At 39.5% G+C, this 25,839-nt stretch overlaps 1 protein-coding gene across 51 annotated transcripts in view; it reads right to left on the bottom strand.

Moving 5' to 3' along the window:
* The window catches only part of Nrxn1 (neurexin 1), a 1,143,874-nt gene that overhangs the window by 12,805 nt on the left and 1,105,230 nt on the right, over positions 1 to 25,839 (bottom strand). For 31 of the 51 annotated variants that reach the window (NM_021767.4, NM_001434104.1, NM_001434106.1 and 28 more), the window contains 1 exon segment: positions 11,602 to 11,689. In NM_021767.4, coding sequence (NP_068535.3) covers positions 11,602 to 11,689 — 88 coding nt within the window. 51 annotated transcript variants of the gene reach the window in all.

The following is a 25,839-nucleotide window of genomic DNA, read 5'->3' as shown; positions in this document are numbered from 1 at the left end:
ACACTGCGTTGTTTATACTTCCTCTTGTTTATGCTTCAAAGTTGATTACGTTAGCATGTCCACTTAACCATTTAGAGCCACGGCATGTGACATGTGGGGGGTTGTGACTAAGTAGTTGGTAGCACACTGTGAGTAGTGCTTATCCAGGCGGCCGGGCAATTGTGGAAGCTTTCAGAGTTCTTCTCAGACCTGTTGCTGCTGGGATGGGAGTGGTAAGCAGGTGGTATTGGACTAACTGTCCTAAACGTAGAGCACATAGCACATGGTAGCCGAGCACAGCAGTCCAAGGTGCCTGGAGTGTTTACATATGATTTTCACCAAGATGGGTGACATTTCAAAAGTACAAAGTGACAGAACCAAGCTATTACGATATAGACAATACTTTTTATTTCTGATTTCTTCTTTACTTCTTCATAGCAAAATGATCTCTCTTCCTACAACACCCAGAAGTCCATGGACTTAGAAATAATTATCACATGCAAAAAGCAAAGGATCCTGCAAATCCCAAGGCCTGGAGCCACGAATGTACGAAGGACCAGGTCATAGGTCGACATAGGGTGCCATGATCACAGATAGAGTGCAGGGAACTGTGGACGCGAGCACATGCGCTTGGTTGTGTGGATACTGTGACACTTCTCCCTGCTCCCTGATAGAATATGACAGCTGACATTTCATTTTACATGATTTTTATAAGTAGGGAATTTCAAAAAACCTCCGTGGACTATTTGCCCAAACCTCAGATGTACTTTACATAAATATGCAGTAACAGCAAAAGCCTCTTATCTTCCCCTCAGTAGCATCCGTGGTAGATGTTTCTAATGCTACTTAATCATTAGCGGATGCTTGATGCTGCTCCAATCATACTTGATTCACTGTAAAACCCGAACTTATTTTCCTATTTTACTAAGCAAACAACTTTTGCCTTTCCTAGTTATTGCTAACGAGGCCCTCTGCTGTGATCTCTGTACATATTATCGGATTTATTTCCCACATGCCAGAGCTCTGCGGCTATGGGCGTTAAAGGAAAGGAAATGGTTTCAAACAGCTTAGGTAATTTAGGCTTGCTAAGCCTGAGGTCTGTGACTATTACACTTTCTTCTGTCTAATGCATCTACACACATGATTGCAGAGTAATCTGTTGTCATTTTGTACTTGAGCAGTTCTTACACATAGCAGCAGGCACCTGCCCTAAGCAGCTGCGTGCTGCTGTCTCCCCTCGTCACATCTTCTCCTTGAGTGGTCTACCTGTCCTTTGCTGCTGGAGTTTTGCATGACCAATGAATGGTTCACATAGAGATTACTGGATTAAGTATTAATTTCTAGTCTGAAACATGTGCTCAACCTAACATTGCTGGGCCACACATTAGCCTTGGCCAATTCTATGTTTCTTCCTGAGAAGATGATGGTGACCCTTGAATCGCATAGCACCAAGGGGCACTATGAGATTCGGAGCAGGCAAGATAGGAAGTGGCCAACTGCTGCTCACTGAGTGAAGGTCTTTATAAAAGCACGATAGCCTAATTATTTTCTCCATGTCTTTCTTACAAAAGGTGCTTCTCCAGCAGTTGTCCCAACAACTGGACAAGTTGTTGTAGACAGCACTGTCCATGGTTTGCTTGGCTGTAGCTGTGATGATCAGAGACATTTTCTCTGTGGAGGCTGTTGGTTGTGAGCCCTGCCCCTCTGTGAATTGAGGCTTTATGAAGTTAGGTGGCAAAATGGCCACCTATTTTGGGGCTGTGTTGTTTCAAACTAGTTACTGTAGCACTCCGTGTGGGGCATGAGTTTGATTAACTGAGAAACATCCTATCTTTAATAGATCAGCATTCCTTGGCCATTATTACTGGAGTGAATTACCCCATCTTTCTTTCTTTTTTTTAAAGATTTATTTATTATATATAAGTACACTGTAGCTGTCTTCAGACACACCAGAAGGGGACATCAGATCCCATTACAGATGGTTGTGAGCCACCATGTGGTTGCTGGGATTTGAACTCAGAACCTCTGGAAGAGCAGTCAGTGCTCTTAACCACTAAGCCGTCTCTCCAGCCCTACCCCATCTTTCGTATTTTTATTTTGATAGCCTGTATGTTTAGATATTCAGAAAACAATTATTTATGACTTTTCTTTGTTTATCTCATGGGACCTACTTTCTTGGAAGTAAGAACTCTTTTGATTAGGATTAAGAATTTCTTTTTAAAACTTTCCCCTCTCTTTTCTCTCCTGATCCAAAAGTCCATGATATAATCTGAGTGAAATCCAGGGAGAGTATCTCTTGTGAGTGCACATAGAGTCTGAAGTGTCCCGCTTCCTGCCTAGGGTGTCTATAGAGCAATCTTTGAAGCCACAGGCTTCCTGGGTACTAGAATAGAGTGCAGGTCTCCGGATTTAGACCTGGATGTATTCACCTTTGGGACATAGGTGGCATCTCTATATATTCCAGTCATAGAGCTATTGGCTCAATTTTCTTTTATTGGGAAATTCGCATATTCCTGTTTGGTTAAAGTGTAATAGCCAAGGTGAAAAATTAGATACCACATGCAATGTATCACTGAGGGGCCTACCAGGACTAGGGTGGGAACATATGTCAGACAAGGAATCCATTACAGTGGCAGAAGTTGAATCTTGGGTGGGTGGAGGTGATCAGTAAGGTGTACTGTATCTGAATGTTATTAGGAAGAAAAAGCAGGAAAGATTAGTCACTGTCTGTCTCAAAGCTTTTTAGGGCAAAACCCTAGAAATTTTTTATTCCTCATAATGTGCACATTTTCCCCATTGCAGCAGAACTATTAAGCTGAGGTACAGAACTTGTCTTACTGAGTTGTAGTGGTTCCTAAGCAAGAGCTGGATAATGGCGAACTTTAGAAGTGCTTTATAAAAATATCTTGCTAGATACTAAAGTACCCGCTGCTAACGTTTCTTTTATGTTGGGAAAGTAGATTTATTTTGATTGATTATATGATTTACTCCTTTTGCTATTGTTTTTGCTTATTTGATTATTTTGATCAATTTTTTATGTACTGCTTATTTGCTGGTTCTAACAACAGCAATTTTCTGTCAATGCTTACCTTTACCAGACTACAGTGAGCCCTTCACAGTCTTACTGTTATAATGGACCATACTGAATATCATCCATGCCATTTTGCAGGTCCTAAGAGTCAGGTGCACAGGCTCAGTGACTGCTTTTGATTGCACATCCAGTGGAAGAACTTAGATCTGAACTCAGATACCCAGATTTTCCAGGTTCACTCAATGAAACAAAAGCTTCCAAAACTTCCAGATACACACAATTCATATTTGTCTTTCTTGTTTAAAAAATGTCTATTATTATTTTTTAATGTGCTTCATTGTTGTGCTGGTATTTTCAATACATTTTTTAACCTGGACAATTGAGCAAAGCCTTTCTTGTTTTGTTATCACTCCCAGGCTTGTATCACAGCGTGTGACTGATCTAATAATGGTGACAGTGACCTCATTAACGTGTCAGTGTGTAGGGAGGAGACCTGTGAGCTGATGCCAAAGGTAACATTTGCTGCTCTTAGGAGCAGATGAGCTGTTGACAAGAAAGCATACTGCTCGTCATGGAGGCAGCACGCCCTGTGGAGCAGAAGTCAGAATATGCCGGCTTACCCCTCAGAACATCTGAGGACATGGAATTAATAAAGTACCAAGAAACTCCACAGGAAACAAACCTCGTTATCAAAATAGGGACTCGACAAATTACCATAGAACACAGCTTCTTTCTTTTAGGGATTTAGATTTTTAGGAGAGACAGACTCAGACTATATTTTTCTGAATACATTATACTTCCCCTTTCATGGTTGGTAAGCTTTTAGAGTATGGCGATGCATGGCATTTTCTCCTTCCAAAGCACAAGATGCATGCTATACTTCAGGAAGACTTTGTGGCAATTTAACATTTTTAAATGAAGTGATATAAAAGAAGTTATTGATGTTTTTATGCTGGACATATATATGGTGCTTAAAAACTTATTCTGGGGCCCTTAGTGAACATATATTTTTGTTTAGTTAGTCACCGTATTGGTGTATATATATATATATACATATATATATGTATATATATATGTATAGATAGATATGTATATATATGTATAGATAGATATAGATATAGAATTTTCAAGTGTAAGCAAAGTTAATGCTAGTGTATCTGGTAATTATACAAGCAGCTAATCATGTGTTGGTTGACAGTTTTTATATGTTTCTTGACAATGTCTCCTGTAACCCCTGTCAGCTTGAGTTTACCCTGCAGTTGAAGTTTACCTGGACTGTCTGCTCAGGCAGAAATCTAACACTTACCTGTTACAATAATTTGAAATAAGGTTTCCTTGCTGTTTAACTTCCTTTAATATAAATTTCTTTCCAACATACTAGTTTAGAAAAGGGGGGATGGAAAGGGGCAGGGGTCAGCTTAGAGGTAGTATAGTTGCCAAAAGTAAGAGAGGGGGCTGCAGACTGTGCCCAGACCAGGGAAGTGAGAGAGAGGTGGGTAGACAGTGAAGGGAATGCAGAAAGAAAAGAGGGAAAGAAGGAAAAAGGGAAAGAGATTAATATACATATACATATACATATATTCTTTTCTTCTACGGTGACCATATTCCATTTAGATTTACCCTAGTATGCTGGAGAATTAAATTTATATATAGTAAAAACAGAAAAGTCATCCAAACAAAAAAACAGTCGTAAGCCAGGATACTGAATGCTAGTAATACATTCATTCATCAGTGCCAACCTGAGCTACCCACCCTGCATGATGCCAGGACCTCCACACTGACTGGGCCTTGTTACTCAGGAGATGCTCTCATGTTCCTGAAAATGGAACATTTTTATTCCATTTTTCTGGCTGTAGCTCAAAATTCTCCATTTTAACAGCAATGTGTTGGCTATTATTGGCTAATTAGACTCACTTTTGAATAATTACATAATAAATAACCTACATTTAAGTGAAGAACAAAATTATCTTCTAATCAGGCTCAAAAATATGGTTGAATAAATGATATATTCCTTTAAATGATTGAGATTACTTATTTAATGAAAAGAAGCAGCTTGTTCAATATACATATTTTTATTCCTAATGGTTAATGGGATCAGTTCAATAGAAATTCTTTGATTTTTTTCTCAAAATAGCATACTGGAAAGCCACTCTAAATTGCATAGTAATTGTAGCAAATTTTCACTAATGAATAGTAATGCATGTAAAGGAACTTTTGCCATCAAATTTAAATTTATCCCAGAGAATTATTGAAATGAACATTTTAAAAGCTATTCTGTATTTGCGAGGTTCCTACATTTTGCAGGTACAACCTACATTTCAAGAAACCAAAAGCCCACTTTCTCTCAACTAGAATCGTCAAAGAGAAAGTTTTACCTAAGTAACTCTCTCCAAATCTCCCCAACAAGTATTTGTAAGGACTATAAGCAGTGATGAGTCTTCACCAAATCTAAAAGACACTATAATTACTCAAACATCTGTGACCTGTCTCTGAAATGTAGCTGATGTCCAAACAAAGTCTGTTTACAGTTGTTGAGCTGGCAGATCATCTCCACTGTCTCAAACTATAAAAAAATCATTCACACATGCACATGCATGTGGGCACACAGACACAGATGCATTCACACAGACACGGGACACAGACAGACAAGCACACACACACACACACACACACACACATACACATTGAGAGAGAGAGAGAGAGAGAGAGAGAGAGAGAGAGAGAGAGAGAGAGAGATCTCCTGACTAATTTCATGTAGGGGCTTTCCACTGTGTCCAGCAAGAAGTGTCCAGTTAGTTGAGAAGTCTTCCAGTGCTTAACCAGCTATCCATCCTTAAAAACAAAGAGATCTGACACACTATCCTCACCATTGTAAATGTAAGAGGATTTTCTGAGTACATTGGAGGAAGGAGGAAGCTAAGTCTGTTTTCACTGGATTAAATGGAAGTTATTCACTAGGAAGCTTCCATACCAAAACGGATCATCATTTTCCCTGAAGGTCTTAAGTATCATTATGGAAATCACACTTCTAGACTTCACCCATGAATATGGAGAAAGTATTCTGTTCAACAGGGGGCACAAAATGAACATGGATGGACATGATCTGAGAACTGAAGTGGGCTTGCTTACTAAGCACATTTGAAATTAAAAAACAAGTGTCAGAAAAATCCATTTCACAAATGCATTTGCTTGTAAAAGAGTCAGGAGACAGTTGCACACTTACAGTGTAATAAAACTAACAGGGAACACTGGAAAACACACACCAGAACACGTCATTGCCCTCAACGTAATTCCTGCCAGACCTATCCATTCGAACACACACATGTCTTGGATGAGGGGAAAGCACAATAGGTACGAGCAGATTTCTGTTCATTGTTTTCAAAGGAATCCCAAGGTCATTGTCCTTGCATATAAAGAGGGCATTTTTTGGACATTGATGGTCTGTGACCAGTGGAAACATAAGGTTTCAGCTTGAGGAGACGATTCTGTCAGTTGTCCTCCCTGTCCTTCTATTGTATTCTAAACCATGGCTGTACCAGCAGCGGGAAGCTATCATGCAATTCTAACCACGCAGGACAGTGTGGCTGGAATCAACTGTAATTGCGTTCCATGTGTTCCTTCCCAGGGGGTTGTCCCCGATCTAGTTTCAACATGCTCTGCTCTCATCAGGAGGTCCGAGTGGCTTCATCACTTGCCCATCCGTTTCAGCCAGAAAAAGTAACAGCATTATGTAAAGGGGAAAAAACAGCATGGATATTACTTTTATAGAAATGAATTGGAAAAAAAAGAAAAGCTGCCATTTGTGCTCGGTTATTCTAGGCACTGCAATAATTATCTTAAATACATTCACCTTTAGTGCTTGAAATGCCACCCCCCAAAAAAAAACTATAAATCAAAAACAGGTCATATATTAATGCCTTAGATGAAGGATTTTAAAATCAGAAAAAAAGAAGAAAGAATAAGAAAAAAGTACAAAATGTATGGTGGCTTCTAAGTAGAAAGACAAATAGTCCTCTCAAAAAGAAATCCAAGTCTAAAACAACATGAGTCATGTGTCCTGTCCTCACTCCCAAGGTGGCACACATGTGGATGCACGTTAGAGCTCGGTCACACTTGAACAATGATGAGATTAATAACTACACACACACCATCCTCTTCATTAAGAGTACTGAGTGGAGTCACATAGAACTTCTCATCTATCCAACACTTAATAAAAGCTGTAATTTGCTGATGGTGAAGAAGAGCCTACATTGCTTTCTATGTTTGTTTTTTGGCATCTTTAAGAAGGAAGCCTGAATATTAAAAATGTCACAATTTCAATGGGAAATGCTTTTTTGAAAGTGTATGTATGTTGATGGTCTATCTGATAAGAAAATGTTCACATATAAATATTCAGGGAGAGTAAAATACCCAGGCAACTTGTGTGGTAGCTAACTGTGGCGCTCTTGAGACTGCTCCTTCCACTACCTTAGGGGGATAATTGATGAATGTTGGACAGGACTTTATCTCTGAAATCTACCATGATGTGTTGTGTTCTAAAGGCCTGCTTACCCAAAGGTTGACTTGCTTATGTGTGAAAGGATTTTTACCTAGGCATGTCTGACAATAACCAAAATCTCATGATATCAGCAGGGACAATTACCACCAACATTATTTTGCATTAATATAAGGACAACAACAGGAAGAGAGATATAAGGAAATGGTATGTTTGTTTTAAGAGTCTGTCGAAGCAGGCTCTCAGAGGGAACAATATTCAGAGTCAAGCAAGGTCAAGAAAACAGATGACTTTTCTTAAATAATACCTGGAAAGAAGATAAATATAAACTGAAAATTCTAACTGATGCCATTATACACTATTGCTACAGGCACAAAATCTCATGTAATATTAAAGAAGAACCAGGAAGAAAATCAGAAATTTGAATAGGAAGGTAAGTGTTGAAAACCATTTTATATGTAAAATGCAATACCCAAAGATTGCAGGACAGCGGAGGTCACCAGAACAGATGCCAGCCAGTGATCCTACAAACGTGGCAGTCCACACTCTGAAGTGCCTACCCGTAGATTGCTGTCTGTAGGCAGGTGAGGGCAGGTGGAAGATGAGGCAAGAAGAGCCTTTGATTGGACAGTAGAAAAGGAGGCTGACTGATAGTTTTTTGAGAGACAGGAGAGACAGTAGAGAGGGAAGAAGGTAGGAAGATGGAGGAAGAGGAGGAAAGCCCAGATCTGTGTGACTTTCAATAGCCACAGGTAGCTATGGATATCTTACAAGGAATGGATAGTTACAGGACAGTTTGTCTTATCTAGGTGCACAGTTTATATCAATATGAATTGCTCTGAGTTTATTGTGTGGATGTTTTGTGGGGTGAGAATTTACTGATATACATCTGATTGATAAATTACAAGCTTCTAGGGTTTTGATTTTGCCCGGTTACAGGGATGGGTGACAGCTGTGAGATGGGCAGTTGCTACATGGGGCTGGAGTGGCAGCGACTCACCATGGGATCATAGCGAGTCGGGTGGCAAAGGGTCAGGGAGTCTGCCTGGATGAGAATACCCCGCTGGTACATGTGATTGGCTGGTGCCCGGAGCAGGGTGTAGTGTGGGATGGTGTATCATTTTTGTTATTTCTTGCTATCCCTACCTACTCTAACAAGACCTGAGGAGCAGAAACCTAAGGACTAAGGGAAGAAATATGGCCAGGTAGGAAGTTAAATAATCCAGACTGTGCAAGAAAGTGTAAGTAAAGGTAGCGGAGATCGTTCATTGAATCAGAGAGCATGTTGTACCAGCATGAGGACCCCAGGTCAAATCCCTAGGACCGACATTAAAATAGAAGCCCTGACCACTGGGATGGAGACTTACACTTCAGTCTCAAAACTAGACATAGAGACAGACAGATTTTTGTGTATTCTAAGCAAGCCTGATCTAAACAAGTCAGGGTCTGTGTGCATGTGTGCGTGCGTGTGTGTGTGTGTGTGTGTGTGTGTGTGTTTTCTGTTTCAGAAAAATTATAAAATGGCCTTGGGGAAGAGAGACAGGCAGGCCCTGAGAACTCCTCAACCAGCCAGTATAGACAAAATGACAGCAAACTCCAAGTTCAGTGAGAAAACATGTCCCATTGAAATAAGGCAGAAAATGACAGAGTATAGAGTGGCATACCTACTATCTTCCTCTGTTTTCCATGGGCAAGTAAACACACACACACATACACACACACACATACCAAATACACACAAACACATACAAAGAAACACACACGTGATCATTATTGGACAGAATCCGTAGTTGTATATCTTGGTTTGTGCAGGAGACAGTGCATTAGAAAAGTACATAAACTTGTAGAAAATGTACGTCAGGGGTGTGCACTTTCACATGTTCCTGCTCCATACTGTTGCCCTCTTAGGGGTGAGGTTGCAGATATACATTGGCAAACTCCTAATAGGCAAGTACTCAAGATAGTCATGAATTCAGTAAGGAAGAAAGAGCAGCAAGAACATCTGGAACACAGATGTTGACAAGATGCTATGTGCTTCCTATTATTTTGAACCTTTAATATAGCAGTAAAAATCAGATAAAGAAAGATTAAGAGCTAGAGGATGGGCACAGTGGTTAAGAAGACGTGCTGCTCTTGCAGAGTTCATAGCATCTGTGTAGGGCGATGCACAGTGGCCTCCAGCTCTGTCACAGGAGATCTGATACTTCCTATGTCCTCAGGTACCTGCACTATATTCACAAACTCAGAGTCACAAACACTCAAACACACATCTGAACTAAACGCAGAGGAGAAGGGGAAGATTACAGGGTTATTTCCCATTTTTCCAGTATTCTATCTCTTAGGTCCACTGTACCTAGAGGAATACAGACACCATAGAGTAGTTGCTAAGGAGTGTTTAATGGTCCTATAAGCAATGCTGGAGTAATTGGAGCATTTTACTTAAGAAGAAAGACAAAGCATCAATTTCAAGTGTAATTAAAGTCCTCACACTCAATTTACTGGGCACTTAAGGTGAAGGCAGGATCTTTACTGTGCGGCCCAGGATAATGACCTGATTGGGTAATCCAGATCAGGCAGATAGAGTTGAGTCGATGGTCACCAGAGATGGAAGCGTTACATGTAACAGATTATCCTGGGGCTGAGAGTCCTGTGGGAAGTAATCTGCTAAGGACAGTTGAGGCAAGTCAGACCATCTCCAGCTACAGCGGCACTGAGGGCGGCTGTGGCCCATTTCCCCCTCACTGGCAGCTGTTCCTAAGCATGTGCGGCTAGTGGTGGCAACATGTATTGATCAAGCAGAGTCACAGCCTATGCATCGCAAAATAGTTCATATTTAAAAATGATTATTCATATATATATACATATATATATATGTATATATATATATGAAACAAGAGAATCCAAGTTTATTTTATTGAGACATGTTCTCATGTTCTTCTGGGAATCCAGGTAAGATCTATGAAGGTCACATCTCCTACAGTACTTCCATTGAACGAATAGGCATAAATCTACAAGTATAAGTGATCGATGGGAACGGGCTGTGATTCATTCATTATTAGGCTCCACCACCTGCTGGGAACAGCACAAGGACTGTGCAGGAACAGAAGTGATATGTTGTCCTCATCAGATGAGTTTCAAACGCATCACAATCGAGAAACTAGAACTTTTTATGGGCAAAATGTGACATGAACCTTTGAGAAACACAGCAAGATTCAAACATCTCTTTTTTAAAATCTGTCAAGGACAATAGCTCCTGTTTGTTTTGCTTATTGTCACAATACTTCAACATCCCAAATTTGGAAATATATCACTTTAGGTAACTTTCCAGCAGACTCAATCATGGGAAAGCTTGTCAGTGCAAAGGTCATGTGATTCCTCACAACTGACTATATATATTTTTAGCTTTCTAGTTTCACTGCAAATGATGACAGGGAAAGCCTACTGTATACTGTGTGCAAAAGTGACCCACAGAGCTACTGGAATGTGAACAGTAAATTCTTACTGTACAACTTTCTTACTCACTGCCTTATCTAAAATAGCTTTTCTGTTTCTTTGTTTCTGTTTTTCAAGACAGGGTTTCTCTGTGTACTGGCTGTCCTAAACTCATACTGTAGATCAGGCTGGACTTGAACTCAAAGAGATCCACCGGCCTCTGCCTCCAAAGTACTGGCATTAAATGTTTGTGGCACCACCATCCAGCGAAATAATTTTGTTTGTTTTTGTATTTGTTTTACAGTTTTTAGAGTGAGAAAAAATTTATTACTGAAAGGCAAAAGCTCACTAGATCATGTTTTGTTTGTAATTGATTGCTTGATTTTTAATGTTTTGCGACAGAATTTTCTATAGTCTATTTGGACTTCATTTCACTATGCAGTCTAAGGTGACTTTGAAATCCTTATCCTCCTGCCTCTACCTCCAAGATTATCAGCATATATTACCCTCAAGTCAAAATAAAAGCCCACTGGATAATGTGCCATTTTGTATTGAGGTAGCCTAAGGTACCTCTCCTCACATAAGTGGGCATCTCTTCTAAGAACTATAACATGCAACAAAGATTTACAGTAAAGGCAAGGAAGTAAGAAAAAAATTGACTAACCTAACCCACCTGAGCTCGGCTCACAGGGGTCAATGTCCTCATCGTCGCTGGGACACTCTGCCGAGGCCACAAGGATATCATCCGTGGTCTGTAAGGGAATCACAGTCAATAGGTTAATTAAAAGTCTCCTTAGTGGTATGTTCCATTTCATTTACAAGTGAAACACAGTCTGTGTTTACATTATAGATTGAGAAACCAAATTTATTGTGTTCCTTCCTCGAGACATAGGACACTGAGAAAACATATTTTAGATCTCTCATAGAAACATCTCCATGATTGTGAGATCTGGATTACAACTTATTTTGCACTCGGGTATAGAAATAGTGATCCACAGTTGGTACACACCCAACCATCCAGCTGCAGTGTGAGGCTGCAGATGTTCAAAGCAACCTGGCAGAAACAGCCAAATTGAGATTGATTACAGCCCGGAGAGCTACAATGTATGCACCAGTAGGCTTTATGCAGTACTTGTGCTTCGCTTCCTGAACCAGAACAGACATAGCTTTTTTAACATCTGTGAACAGGTAGCTCGATAAAAATTCCACATGTACTTTGTCATCACTGGGGAACACAGATTACATAGAAAATTAGATATGTTGTTTTCTAGGTGCAGAAATGAAGCAGACACAGTGAAAATGTACTTTCAATTTTTAAAATTTTATCATTTTTGCAATGTTCAGATAGTAGAAGCTATTTCCATGTTGTTCTTTCCATCCTCAAGGTTTCATCATAAGTAAAAAGTGTGTGCAGAGTAGGCTGGGGGGAGGTGACCATTTCCTCTGTGACATTATAGTTGCTTCAATGAACTTACAGCCAAAAAGATAACTGCCACTGTAATAAAAGTCAAAGTGTGTAAATCCTAGCAGTTAGTCACATAATCAACACAGTGACAAGCATCAAAGGTTGTTCTTTACTGCCACTTATGAGCGGTAATAAACTCAGAGGAGTTATTGCACGGAATTTGTGAAGGTTTACGTCGGATTTGGCTAACGCTAAAGGAAAGCATCAAATCCGTGGTGCAAGAAGGAGATGCTATTGTATTTGCAGAGATTCCATAGATCTGGGCTATTCAGAAGATGCTTGAGAGAAAAATGATTCAGCTGTTTAACAGGAATTAGAATAACATCCAAGAGCTAGTCAATAGAAAGCCACAATATTGCCAGAAATAAAGATTTAAAACGATTTTTAAGAAAACTGGAGACAAGAAGCAAATGGCAAATTGATGGAACTAGAAAATATCACCCTGAGTGAGGGAATCCAATCACAGAAAAACATACATGGAATGCACTCACTGATAAGTGGATATTAGCTCCAAAGCTCAGATTACCCAATGATACAACCCACAGACCACATGAAGCTCAAGAAGAAGGATGACCAAAGTGTGGATGCTTCAGTCCTTCATAGAGGGGGAACATATTCATAGGAGGGAATACGGACAAAAAGTTTGGAGAAGAGACTGAAGGAATGGGCATTAAGAACCTGCCCCATCTGGGGATCCGACCCATATACATCCAGCCACCAAACCCAGTCATTATTGGAGATGACAAGAGGTACATGCTGACAGAAGCCTGATATAGCTGTCTCCTGAGAGGCTCTGCCAGAGTGTGACAAATACAGTGGTGGATGCTCACAGCCAAACATTGAACTGAGAACTGGGGTCCCCATTGGAGGAGTTAGAGAAAAGACTGAAGGAGCTAAAGGGTTTTACAGCCCCATAAGAACAACAATACCAACCAACCAGAGCTCCCAGGGACTAAACCACTACCCAAAGTGTACACATGGACAGACCCATGGCTCCAGCTGCACATGTAGCAGAGGATGGCCTTGTGGGGCACCAATGTGAGGAGAAGCCTGTGGTCCTGCCAAGGGTGGACCCTACAGTGTAAGTGAATGTTGGGAGAGGGGGAATGGAGTGGAGGCAGGAAGGGTGGGAAGATGGGTGAGTAAACACCCTCACAGAAGAAGTGGCGGGGAGGGGGTGGAATAGGAAGTTTATGGACAGGAAACCGAGAAAGGGAATAACATTTGAAATGTAAATAAAAAAAAACACAAGAAAAGAAACTAAAAGAAATCTGGAGACAAGAAGCAGGGGCACTTTAATGACAAACAACAGGCTTAAAAGTCAATCTATCTCCAATGTACTTTAAAATTAACATGAGCCGTTAGGCAGCATGTAGATGTGGGTTCATTTTGGCTTTTTGCTCTTAATTCTTCTTAAAGTGTTTCTAGATTCATGTAATCTCCTGGTGTCATTTTCAAGACGGAAACTTAAAATGCTAGATTTTCCAGAAGCATAGTTGTTCAGAGAGAAAGCTATCAGCCCAGGGTGTGCACAGCACTTCATTCTCATTTAAATGAGAGATGTTCACCAAAGACCTATCTGGCTTCCGGCATGAGTTCATTTTGCAGCATTTCACCCATCTGGGTCACATGAGATTAAATTAGGGGTCCTTCAGACCAATGAATCCATCATATCCCAGAGCAGAGAGTGGACCTTTTCCTATGGCTAACAGCTAACAGGAAGCTGTTATCGTCACCCAGAGTGTTGTGAAACAGCCTAAAATATTCTCTATGACTCATTCAGCGAGATTCGTCAAAGGTGCTGAGCTCTGGAGCTCTGGCACTGAAATGGAATCACCAGGATGCTCTGTTTTCCTTATCTTAGCAATAATGAGCATTATTCATAAGGAATAAATCAACACATGGAGAGTACTTGGATTATGGTCACTTTGTAATTGTTAATGAAAACTTTCAACATTATCAACACTAGCTCTAATATTTCATGAAAGAGGAGCTGTTTCAATTAAATAATATTGAACTGTATTTATAAATAATAAAGTGTCCAACTAGGAGATTTATGTTTGTAATTATATTCAAATTTGAGAGTTACATTAGGTAGTTTTTACACTTCCAACTTTTACAGTCTCAGTTCAAAGTGTGACTTAGACAAACATCAAGAATAAATGAGGAGGGTTGATTGTTAAAAAGAATTTATGGTCACATATGTACATGTCATTAGAAAATATTTTATTCAGGGTAGTTGCTTAGGTAATGCAAACCAACCTACTTAAAGGCATTTTCTCTAGGGATCATTCCGCTTTAAGCAGAAGTGTTGTAACTTTTCATAAAACACTAGTAAGTAAAATAATAAAGTCATATAAGTGTTTTATTTAGCACTTTTAAGATAAAATAAATCACCAGAGAAATATAACTCATCTATAAAACTATCCTTTAGGTTTTAATGTAATTTCCTGCTATAATGCATATATATACATATATACACACATATATGCATTACATACATATATATCCTTGATTGTGATGTGTGCATTTTTCCACTAAAGTTAAAAACAAGTGACACTTTTGTGAGTAAAATTCTCAAATTAATAGGTGTCATGGCTGAAATCTCTATGGTGTGAAAAACCCAGAGGCAGCTCAAAGAAGGTAAAAATATTAAGAGGCAGTTCAAGGAGGGGAAAAAAATAAAATTTCATCCAGGAGGGGATTTAACCTAACAATATTCTAACCAAAGCTACGTAATTGAAATTTGATTCACTCTGCTTGGAGCTGCCTGTCTGTGACTTACAGTTGAGCATGTGGTATTTAAAAAATCTCAACTATGTCTCATTAATCGATTCTCTTCTTTAGCAGACTTGGCTTGATTTTTATAACCCTTTTAACACAGAGACAGCCCACTGTAAGAGACAAAATGGTTATCAAGCAAAAGCATTAACTTTGTGAAGCAGTCCGTTTAGATAACTGTCTCCTGTCTCTAACTGTACGTTTAAACACTCACAGGTCAAAGAACCACTTTGATGTTCCCTAATAGAGCTGCATCTGTGCCTGAGCATAGCAAGCGTCTATTTCCATTTCAGATGTCTACACAATAAAGTCTCCATACCTTTAGACAAGCAATATAGGATGCGTGAAAAAAGGGATGAAAATTGATGCATCATGTCCTGTATCTGAACCCTAATGTATAGGATTAGGAGAGATTGTAGTCAGAAGCTGTTATTGCGGTTTATCTCATAATGATATCAGGGGAGACTACTTGATAGTCTATAAACTATAACAACATTCCCCTTCTCACAAGGAGTCTTTCCTCACTCATCATTTGCAGTAAATACACTACTTACATTAAAAAAAATACCACTCAAGTGTCTTTGTGGTTAAATGTGTGTGTGTGTGTGTGTGTGTGTGTGTGTGTGTGTATGTGTGTGTGTGTGTGGTGTGTGTGTGTATGTATATATATATAATGAATGAATAAATTTTATGTCCCTGCCAAGAACAAAGACATTTCTGGATGTCACTTTCGTGGTCCATGGCTGTGCTGAATATTAACCCCTGTCAGTAAAGGGACACATACAAGAAACATCAAGCAAAACAACAAACAAGAGTCGTGAGGCAAAGGGCAACTCAAGCTGTGCAATTACAACCCTTCACTGATCCTAAAGCTGTGTAAATGTTCTTTCTTAACTGAAAAAGTTGAATAATAAGCATTATAAATGATAATATACAGATATACGTATAGCTTATGAGGAATGTGGCTGGAAGAGCTGTTATTGGAGTTCCAGAGCTAAGCACTTGCTGAAGCAACCCAAGAGCAGCAACTCACACATCTGTATACTCACGCAACTGTATACTCACACATCTGTATACTCACACATCTGTAAAATCATTTACCCCATTTTAATGTGTGAGCTTTGGCACTCATGAATATTTAGGGCAAAGCTTATACATCCCTGAAAACAGCCAGCTTTCACATTTCTTTAATGTTCTTTCCCAATTGACGCCCAAGGCTATTACAAAAAGTGACCATAAATCATCTCTCTGCTTGGGGAAAAGACAGACTTGAAAGCTATTCAATTTTCTTCAAAAATTTTTCAGCTGCTTAAAATGTATGCAGTGATTTTAGAACAGCGAGAGTGGGATTGCATAGCAAGACTCCAGCATGGTAAAGAGACTTACTCACTTAAACTCAGTTCTGTGTACATTTGACTCTAGTTAGCTTAACAAGCCAAACTCACAATATGTAGAAACATGTGCATAATGTTGTAGATGAATGCATTTTCAGGAAAAGAGAGAGAACATGTCTAATTAAAAGCAATGTTCTTTCAGCTTATTTATATAACACAATAAAACATTCAAGAAAGAAATGTGGTATAAGAAAACATGAAACTGAATTCTCACTTTTAAATAAAACAGCATGTCTCTTTTACAATTTCTTTGAACTACGGTTGGCTTTTATTCTCATACTGAATTTCCAATTTTCGCCAAAGCAACTCTGGGGAATCAGCTTAAAGTTTAAACTTCTGGAAGAACATCTCAAAAATCTGTTGGCAATAATCAGAATTTGGAGGTGTAAGACCTCCAAATACTATAGGTGGTAAAGCCAAGAGCTGAAAGGGAACCGAGAGAACAAGGCAGTCGAATGTCCTCACTCTGCTTGCTCTGGTTTTGGACAAATCAAGTTTTTGAAATGATTTCGGCCATTCCCAAATTAAATACTGACAGATGTTTACAAATGCAAATCCAGGCTTTTTAATGGTGTTAAAATGAATCTCTTTCCAGCTATTGAGACTGAATGGACTAATTAGTCACACGGGTTAAACTGAAAATCCTTATTGGCAATGAGGCCCAAACATAATTTATGACTGTAGCATGCCAGCGGTGAATAGCTTCAATCAGCAGGATTCCAAGACCCTCGTGTTCATTGTTGACGTGTAACAGGTCGAGGAAGGAAATCACGATTCACTAAGTGTTCACTGATTTTTTTGCAGTGAGACTGAGTTTGGAACCATTCACGTAAGGTGAATGTTTCCTCGTGTATTTGAGAAATACAGGGGCTAGAAAAATAATAAAACACAACTACAATTACACGTCTAATGAAATTATCTACATCCTCAACAAATTGTGAATATCATTTACTTGAGATATCTATCCATCCAACCATGGATCCATGCATGTATACATAAACGTATGTATACATGCATAGACCCATACCAACCCTTGTTTTCTACATGATACGATATATCTTTCAGAGATGCATGATAACATTAATTTATAGTAAGTGAAAATGTGGAAGAAAGCAAGAAATATCACAGTGTGAAGAAGGAGCCAGCACATTCATTCAGAGAAACAGCTACATAGGCGAGGAGACTCACACACAGCTGGCCTACTGTCTTTATATGGGGCCAAACAGAAAGAAAATGACACCAAGGGGCGAAAAATATCAATGCTAGACGTGGCACAGCTGAAACACCTAAGTTTAATATCTACTATGCTGATTTGGGGGGAAAGGTTTTGTCTTTGCGTTTTTAGAAAAGGCGATTGGACTCTGGATATCTTCCAGATCAGAATATGGATCAGATTTGATAGAGGGAGACCCCCGGAAGAACTATATTCAAGAGAATAAAAAAAGACAATTTCATCCTAACCAGTCTGTACACACTACACAGACTGACACAATCCATACAGATATCTTGATGATACTTAAATGTTGTTGTGAGATTTATGTATTACAGAATGTACAGCTTTGGGAGTCTCATCGTCAGACATGCTGAACTGCCCTGCTTGAAATCCTGATCTCAGGGACTTTCAGCTGGATCCAGTCAGGACTGACATCGGACACTATAAAATCATTGGTGTGGCCTTTTTAAGGCCAAAGAGCTCCCCCATTTTCCTGATGGTACCCGCAAAAATATCTCAATGCCCATGTAGAGCTTAAAGAAGTTATTGAGGAGTCAGTGCCCTGGTTTCCTAAATTTTCAGAGGCTGGAGGTAGTTATTGTAAGATTGTCTTTCTGGGGAATTTAGAAATAGTCATAATCTAACAGGGAGGAATTAGCTGAAACTAATTGCGCAGCCATAATCACATTTGGTAAAAATCCTTATAATTGTTATTAAGTTAAAGTTATTTCTCACCCTGGTACAGAATTTGTTTGATACAGAATCAGTGTTTGCATTGACATGAATTTCCTCTATTGCTACAAAAATTTTAAAAGTGCAAGGCTTGGACCCAGTCCTTCTATGAATGCCATTACAAGCTGTTTTTAGATGATTAAGCAATATGAGTTAAGAGCCAGATAGCAAACTCATGGTTCTGAGTTCATTAAAAAGGTGTTTTTTGAGATAATTCAATTAGGATGGCTGAGAGTAGTCAAGGCTTAATAGTTGAGAAATGCTTTTCATAGAGAGTTTTCAAAAATGTCAAAAATCCACAAACTGCAACATTTAATGTTATTTATCATTTGTTGAGACCTATCTGCTCCTAACAGCTGCTCTTTCATGGGTTCAAAGAAGAAACTGAGCATCTCCCTCCAGGTGAGGATCTGTACACTGCGCCAAGGTAGCCACCGGGAAGACGTTGCCTATTTCTTCTACAGACCTGTACTGTTCATGAGAGAACGCAAGTCACGGGATAGGACAGCTTAGTTCGGCCGAGACAGAATTAGCTAGTCCTTGATAACTCCTGTTTCACATGGTCTTTCAGAGGATACTGGGCCAGAAGGCTGAAAACCGATGCGTCAACTTGTTGCTAATGGAACTGTATGAATAGGCAGCTGTCTCTACAACTTGTCTGAGTTATAGAAGCTGTGTTAGGCTTCCTTTATTTTCGGTTAATATTAGTAGCTCTTGGATTTCTGATGGAGTTGAAGTCTAATTACAGTCTCATAGCCCACCCAGGCTATTTAACATTGAGAAAACATATTTGATTTGATAGTTTTCAGATAGTATAGAAGCTAGCCAGCACATAGTATATAGATTTTAGGCCTTTCTTATGTTAGGATAGATAACAGAAGTGTTCTACTTAAATGACAAAAATGATAAACTGGATGTTAGGTGTACATTGTACCTGTTACTTACAGAATGGTAATAGTTGCGCTCAATTTATATCTGAGAGAAAAGAGCCTTTTAACTGGACAAAAAGGGGGAAATGTGGATTGCCGTCTGTAAGCAGGTGAGGGCAGGCACAAGATAAGGCATAGCCTGTGATTGGGCAGTGATAAAGAAAGGTGGGCTGAGAGTTTTAGAGATGGGACAGAGGGTACAGAGCAGAGAGAATAAGGAAGATGAAGAGAATGAACCAAGATCCATGTTGCTTTAAACAGTCAATTTGTCTTACCTAGGTGGGCAGTTTCTATCAATATCAATTGGCTCTGAGTTTATTGTGTGGGTGTTTTGTGGGGTGAGAATTTATTGATATGAATCAGATCAATTAATTACAAGCCTCTAGAGTTTTGATTTTGCTGGGTACAGGGATTTGTGACAGCTAACTGCAAGATGGGGCAGCGTGGCAACGATCCGCCAAGGGAACTTAGCCAGTCAGGTGGAGACACGTCAAGAGCTCTGGCCAGAGAGTCCGCTGAGTCCAACTGACCGAGATGAAGACACCGCGCTGGTGTAATATGGCCCTCCAGGGCCAGTGCTGGCGTGAGGTGGTGCTCCAGTTTTATTTCCTAATACAGGTCAGCAGTTCTCAATTTATGGGTTGTGACATTTTTGGGGGCCAAACAACCCTTTCCCAGGAGTCACATATCAGGAGTCCTGCATATCATGAATATTTATATTGTGATTCATAATGGTAGCAAAATTACAGGTATGAAATGGTAATTAAAATAAGTTTATGGGTGTGGGTAACCATCACAACATGAGGAACTGTATCAAATGGTTACAGGATTAGAAAATCTGAGAAGCACTGTACAGTGTTGATCGATATTAGCTACGTCCTAATTGAGAAATCAAATCTTAATTCTGGGCTTATACACAATGTCCATCATCTTGAATTGCTTCTTGTATTCTAAATTACAACACACATACACACACACACACATATACATTATACATACATGGTACATGCATGGGTGAACTTACATATGTAAGTATTTTATATATGAATTATAATAATTCCCCTAGTTAACCAAGGTACAGCCATTTATGCTGGTGATCCCACACTGGGGAGGCTGAGGTTTGAGGCTATTTGAGAATAGCCTAGACTCCTTCAAAGAATGAAAACTAAACAAAGAGCAAACAAAGATGATAATAATATTTCCCTATGTCATGGGTATGTTGTGGGAATCAAGTTCTATGTGAGAATTATTTTGGAGAGCAGGGAAGTGCCCACAATGCAGACTTCACATACTCCTGATTTTGTTCCTTGTCACCTTGACAACATCCGGAGTTAACTAAGTTGTATTATGATTGATAAGGTGCCTCCTTTGCTTCTCACATGACAGTAACGGCAGTTCTGAAGAGGGTTGGAGAAGGTAAGCAAGCATCTACTTCATTGACTGTACTCTTTTCACCCCAGCATTCTCCTGTCCTGTCGGTTGAACAGAGCCTTTATCCTTCATTTCAGTTGACTCTTCACTCAAGGCTGCTCGCTGGGGACGCTTCCTTTTCCCCATGATAGAATTCACTGGAAGCATGGCTTATTTAGTACACATATGAGAGTTTAATAATTAATCAAGGAGGTAAGATGCTCTAATTAATGCCAGACAACAAGGCATTATTTTCTTACATGAGTAAGCACATAGATTCAGAGATACTGACACCCCGAATCCTACTCACTGCATATAACAACTTATTACAAGCAAGGATGCAGATTTAAATGTTGCTTTCCTCTGTGTGGTACCTACAACACTTACAAAACAGAAAGCAAGAGGGGCTCAATCATCAGCAGTAATAAGGGGATATAAAGAGAGAAGGGGAGATGGAGAGACAGAGACAGAGACGTAGACAGAGAGGAACAGAGAGATGGAGAGAGGGAGACAGAAAAAGATGAAGACAGACACATAGAGAAAGACATAGAGAGACAGAAACAGAGAGAAAAAGATTCTCAGGGTGATCTCTGCCCCAGTGCTCCATGTGATAGTGGCTGCATCTATAGCTATAATAGACACACCCTGTGGCGTATTTGATGTAATTACTTTAAAATCTGCTATTAAATTCTTATGGGACATTGGACATAAGTTTTATTTACATTAAAATAGGAGGGCATGCCTTTCCAAATTACCCTGAAATCAAAATTTTGGAAACTGCTTAGATGATGTTTTATTCTGTTTCAAACACAAAGAGTTTATATCTGTATTTAAGCATATGTCTCAGTGAATAGGATTAGCTTAAAATCATATGACTCCTTAAGATTGTGGCATATTTTCTTTAAGCACTTACATATATAAAGCATTTTATGAAAATGACCATGTTATGAACAAATAATACTCACTGCAAACAGTGAGTATTTCATCTTGAGATCAAAGCTATAAGAAGTATTACACATGTTATTTGAATTTCTGCTATCGTTACAGTAAGCATCTTTTTGCCCACCTTAATTTCACAACAAGTCTTTTTGTGATAAGCTGTATTTGTCACCATTGCTCATTTGTGATAATCTCAAAATAAGAGTGAGAAAGTATAGATTCTTTTCTAGAACTGTATCCCCTAAGACCTAGAGATAAGAATTGAGGTTAAAAAAATCACACCTTTCAAAGATTTTATTTCTCTTATAATATCGCTAGCAATGACAAGGAAAGTTCATGGCTGGATTTCTCACAATACCTGATGGTGGGAATTTGGGGCAGAGAAAAATAAAAAAGACCCTGGTGCTATGTTTAGTAGGAAGAAGAATGAGTAAAGGTTAAAAGGGAGCAAAGGCAAAAATGTCCTGCACTCAGTTGCTATGGCCACTTTTGGGAAGCATCCTTCCCCTTCAGGAAAACACGGAGATAAGCCTACACGGGAAAGGCCTGTGGGTGGGGGAAGATCATACTCCAACTTTGTTTTATAGTCATTCTGCATTAGCTACTCCTGTCTCCTACTCACTGAATCGCAATAGTTCTATATTGTATAAAGCTTTATTTAATTGCATGGAAACTATGCCTACCTGGTTTCCTTCAAAGCCCAACTCTCTTTTGAAAGTTTTATTTTCTTTCTGAGATGAAAATTGTATGGAGGCAAGGACTGGCTGACACCAGCCATCAACTTCAGACCAGAAAGTAAATGCAGAGTCAAGTGTAGTCCTGCAGGTTTTCCCTTTGACTCTCCTGAACATTTCCTCATTTATTAATTCATTCATCCTTAGTAATTTATTGAATAGCTTTGAGTACCAAAGAGTTCTATAGTGGAAATAATGGCAGATTTTTACATGGCTTCACGTATTTACACACAGCCATGGAACCTGCAGTTATTTCTTTTCCGTTTGGAGTGAACATCTGTCATTTTATGGATTAGGTAACCAATTCACACATTGAAGGTTGCTTTTCTGGTGCCTGGTAGCAACAGGACACAGATATCCGAATCAAACATGATTTCAGCTTGTATAAAAATATGTGATTTCATACAGAAATTAAGTCCATTAATGAAACTATACATGATACCTGATATAGTTCAAGCAACTAAAAGTTTTGCACAAATAAAAAGATTTCAAATATGGTGCTGTATGGGAAAAGCTGCTCTATGATCTGTGATAAATCATCACTTGGCAAAGGTAGAGGCATGGCCATGTTAATTTCCTTAGCAAATGACGGCTTTCCCTTTACCATTGAAAAAAATATTTTGCCCTTTATTTTTATCCTATGAACAGGTGATTTACCTACACTTGTCTGTGAACCATGTGCTCACAATGACAGAAGAGGGCATCAGATCCCTGAACTGCATTTAGCAGACAGTTACTAGGTGCTGAATGGGTGCTGGGAGCTGACCTGAGTTGCTCTGGAAGAGAAATGAGCACACTTTACTGCTGAGCTGTAACTCCAACTCCTCCCATCACCATTTTAAAGCAGCTGAGGTCCACTCACTTTAGAATGAATAAATAGTGCTGATATTAACTCACTCGTTCCCTCTTTCTTTCACCTTTGCTCTTTCTATTTAATTTGTAGTGTCCCGACTGCTAATGTGGCCACCTCAGGGGAAAAGAAGACCTCACGTAGCCGAAAAAAAGCCAACCCAACAGTCCTGTTTGAGTCTTACTAATATATCACAGTAGCTAGGTCTAACCTGTCTGTCTGTCTATCTGTCTGACTGTTGGCCTTTTTTATCTATCTATCTATCTATCTATCTATCTATCTATCTATCTATCTATCTATCTATCTATCTATCTATTATCTATCTATCTATCTATCTATGTATCTATCATCTATCATCTATCTATCTATCTATCTATCTATCTATCTATCTATGTGTATGTATGTATCCATTTATCTTCTCTTACAGTTATCATTACTACAAGATACTCTAATCCGTCATTATTTAGAAATGTTCTCGTGATAATGAATTTTTGATACATGAGACAATCTACCTGTTCTGTTACAACCCAACCCTGGCAGAAGGAAGGTGTTTTGTAGGTGTAATTCCGCAGTTAAATTGCTATGTTCTGCTCAGTGAATCAGGATAATTTGCCCCTAATGAACACAATAACTAGAATAGTGTGTGTACGGGGGGAGTTTCTGTTTTGATTTGTTCTCAAAGATGATTTCGAAGATGGAAGGGTGAACCTGAGTGAACCCAGTGAACCTGAGAAAAGTGCTAAGTGACCAGATCAGTCTTCGTTGTTAAATTCTTAAGTCCAACAGGGAAGGTACCATGTGCCTGTCCTCTACAGGAAGCTTGCTCTTTCTACCATAAACAGAGAAGGACTATATTTGCATTGGAGCTGAAATGACTACTCTTAAATTCCAGCTTTGTCTGTTACTTACCAATTTTGTAACCCTAAGCAACTCTCCTAAGTTCTCCAGGTTTTTTCATGTGTAAAAGAAACGTTATTTTTGCTGATTATGCAGAAGTTCTATGAGCATGAAATGATCTGAGCCCAGGCAGTACTACTGACTAGCATGGCCGTGGGTACATGGAGATGCCACTGGGCATGAATTGCATAGATGTTCCTGGGTCTCAAACTGGCACATAACTTCCTTTGTCTTCATGGAAGATGGGAAGGAAGAATAATTCCTAGCACTGGACTCTCTAAGTAACATTTGGGTACAAACTTTCCTTCAGAAAGGATGGATTCACAATTCTCTTTAAGCACTCCAGTGATAAGCAGCACCAAAAGGTGCACACACTTAAAACATAAGGAGCATCCCTTCCACTTTCCTCAACTGCTGACTGCACCAAGAATTCTGAGTTCTCCTCTGTTAAAGTGAGGAAACACCCTGGTAAATTCGGGCATGTGTCAGATGACCAGTGCTAATAACTGCAGTGCTCAGTGCAGGACTTGGGTGCAGGTCCTGATCTGCAGGCTTTCCATCCAGTTAGGGACTTCCTCCTGTCACTTTTAGGTTCATTTTTGGACATGAGAATCATGAAAATAGCAAAAGGAATCATTACCTACTTTTTCTAATACATGATACACCTTTAAAAACTATTCCCGTTTTAATGAATGTTTTTGTAAAGCCTTTAAGAAATGCTAGAGAATGGCATTCACCAAAATCACCCATAGCTGTTAGTTAGCCGTCAGAGCAGTCAGCAGTTGGTGCAAGGCCCATAAATGACCAACTAGAGAGCACAAGAGAGCTGGGGAGGTTTTCCCTAATTGCTTTCTATTGTGACCTCAGAGATTTATTGGTGAGCCTACCTTTATGCACATGTGTCAGTGGATCGAATCTGTTACAGAACTTTTCCTACGAGTATGTGATATTTTATTTATTCCTGTTACCAGGCTGTGGCCTTTCCTCTATGCGCGCACCTTGCCAGACCTGTCTCTCACTTTCATCCGTTCTAATTTTTGGATTGTTCACTAATCGGGGACATGGAACAATTCTATTCAATATAAACAATATTCCCAGGAGAAATTGTGAAACCATCCAAGGCTACCTTTAAAACAGGATGTTCAGAAGGCAGTTTTCCTGGCTAATTTGGTATCATCCTTCATACCAGCAACATATCAGTGTGTCAGAGCCCAGTGAGGATCATTGCCTCTGCCCCAACACTTCCCTACACACTGAGAGCATGTACTGTGTATGAGTATGGTGTGTACGCATGTGTGTGCACACGTGCATGCACAGAGGCCAGAGGAGGACATTGACTGCCTTTCTCTACCACTCCTTATATAAATCCTTTACCTCCACAGCCTCTTGTTGAACCTGAAGTTTGTCTGGCAGCCAACAACCCCCATAATTCTGCTGTAGGTATCCCACCATAACACAGAGGATTACAGGTCTGTGGATGGTCATGCCCAGCATTCTTTGTGGGCACTAAGTGTTTAAACGCATGCCTCACTCAGGCCAATTCAAACTATTAACAGCT

Source organism: Rattus norvegicus, chromosome 6 (assembly GCF_021556685.1).
Source record: "Rattus norvegicus strain SHRSP/BbbUtx chromosome 6, alternate assembly SHRSP_T2T, whole genome shotgun sequence".
In the NCBI taxonomy this organism is placed as follows: Eukaryota; Metazoa; Chordata; class Mammalia; order Rodentia; family Muridae; genus Rattus; species Rattus norvegicus.
Note: the sequence above shows the minus strand (reverse complement) of the source record. Positions and strands in the feature narration are given on the sequence as shown.